The 515-nt window shown below is 73.6% G+C and overlaps 1 protein-coding gene across 1 annotated transcript; it reads right to left on the minus strand.

The window, feature by feature from the left end:
• Positions 1-11: 11 nt before the first annotated feature.
• Positions 12-510, minus strand: LOC110594858 (cysteine/serine-rich nuclear protein 2-like; the record flags this gene model as incomplete). The annotated part of the gene is made up of 1 exon (XM_021708805.1): positions 12-510. A coding segment is annotated over one exon (499 nt), but the record flags the coding sequence as incomplete, so codon positions are not given.
• Positions 511-515: the final 5 nt, after the last annotated feature.

A 515-nucleotide genomic window follows, 5' to 3' on the forward strand; every position in this document is an offset into this window, starting at 1 on the left:
TTCCGGCTTGCAGAGGGCCGCTGGGTCTGTGGGGCTGCAAGCCACCAGTGAGGTAACGGGCAGCGAGAAGACGCTCAGATCCTTCTCCTTGGGGAAGGCGGCCGCGCCCTCCCCCGCCCCGGGCTCGCGCTTCGCACCCAAGGCCGGCCGGGGCTCCACCTGGTAGTAGACCAGGGGCCCGCTGTTCAAGTAGGCCGGGCTGCTCCCCGCCGAGGCGGCCGCGCGCTCGGAGTTCTCGGCGAAGCACAGGACGGAGGAGCCGGGCGGCAGCTGCGCCTGGATGAGGATGGGGGCCGCGAGGCCGGGGCACAGCTCCTCGGGCACGGCCAGGGGCTCCTCCAGGATGCACACGCCCAGGCTCTCGAGGCCCGAGTCCAGGCCGGCGCCGGGGCCGCCCGCGTCCTCCTCCGCCTGCAGCCGCTCCAGCTCCGCGCTCTGCAGGTGCCTCACCGCCGTCTCGTTCTCGGCGAGGAACTCCTGGAAGTCCTGCGTCTCGGAGCCCGGCGCTCCCGGCA

The sequence above is a fragment of the Carlito syrichta genome, unplaced genomic scaffold (assembly GCF_000164805.1).
Source record: "Carlito syrichta isolate Samal-C Ts95f unplaced genomic scaffold, Tarsius_syrichta-2.0.1 Scaffold148394, whole genome shotgun sequence".
In the NCBI taxonomy this organism is placed as follows: Eukaryota; Metazoa; Chordata; class Mammalia; order Primates; family Tarsiidae; genus Carlito; species Carlito syrichta.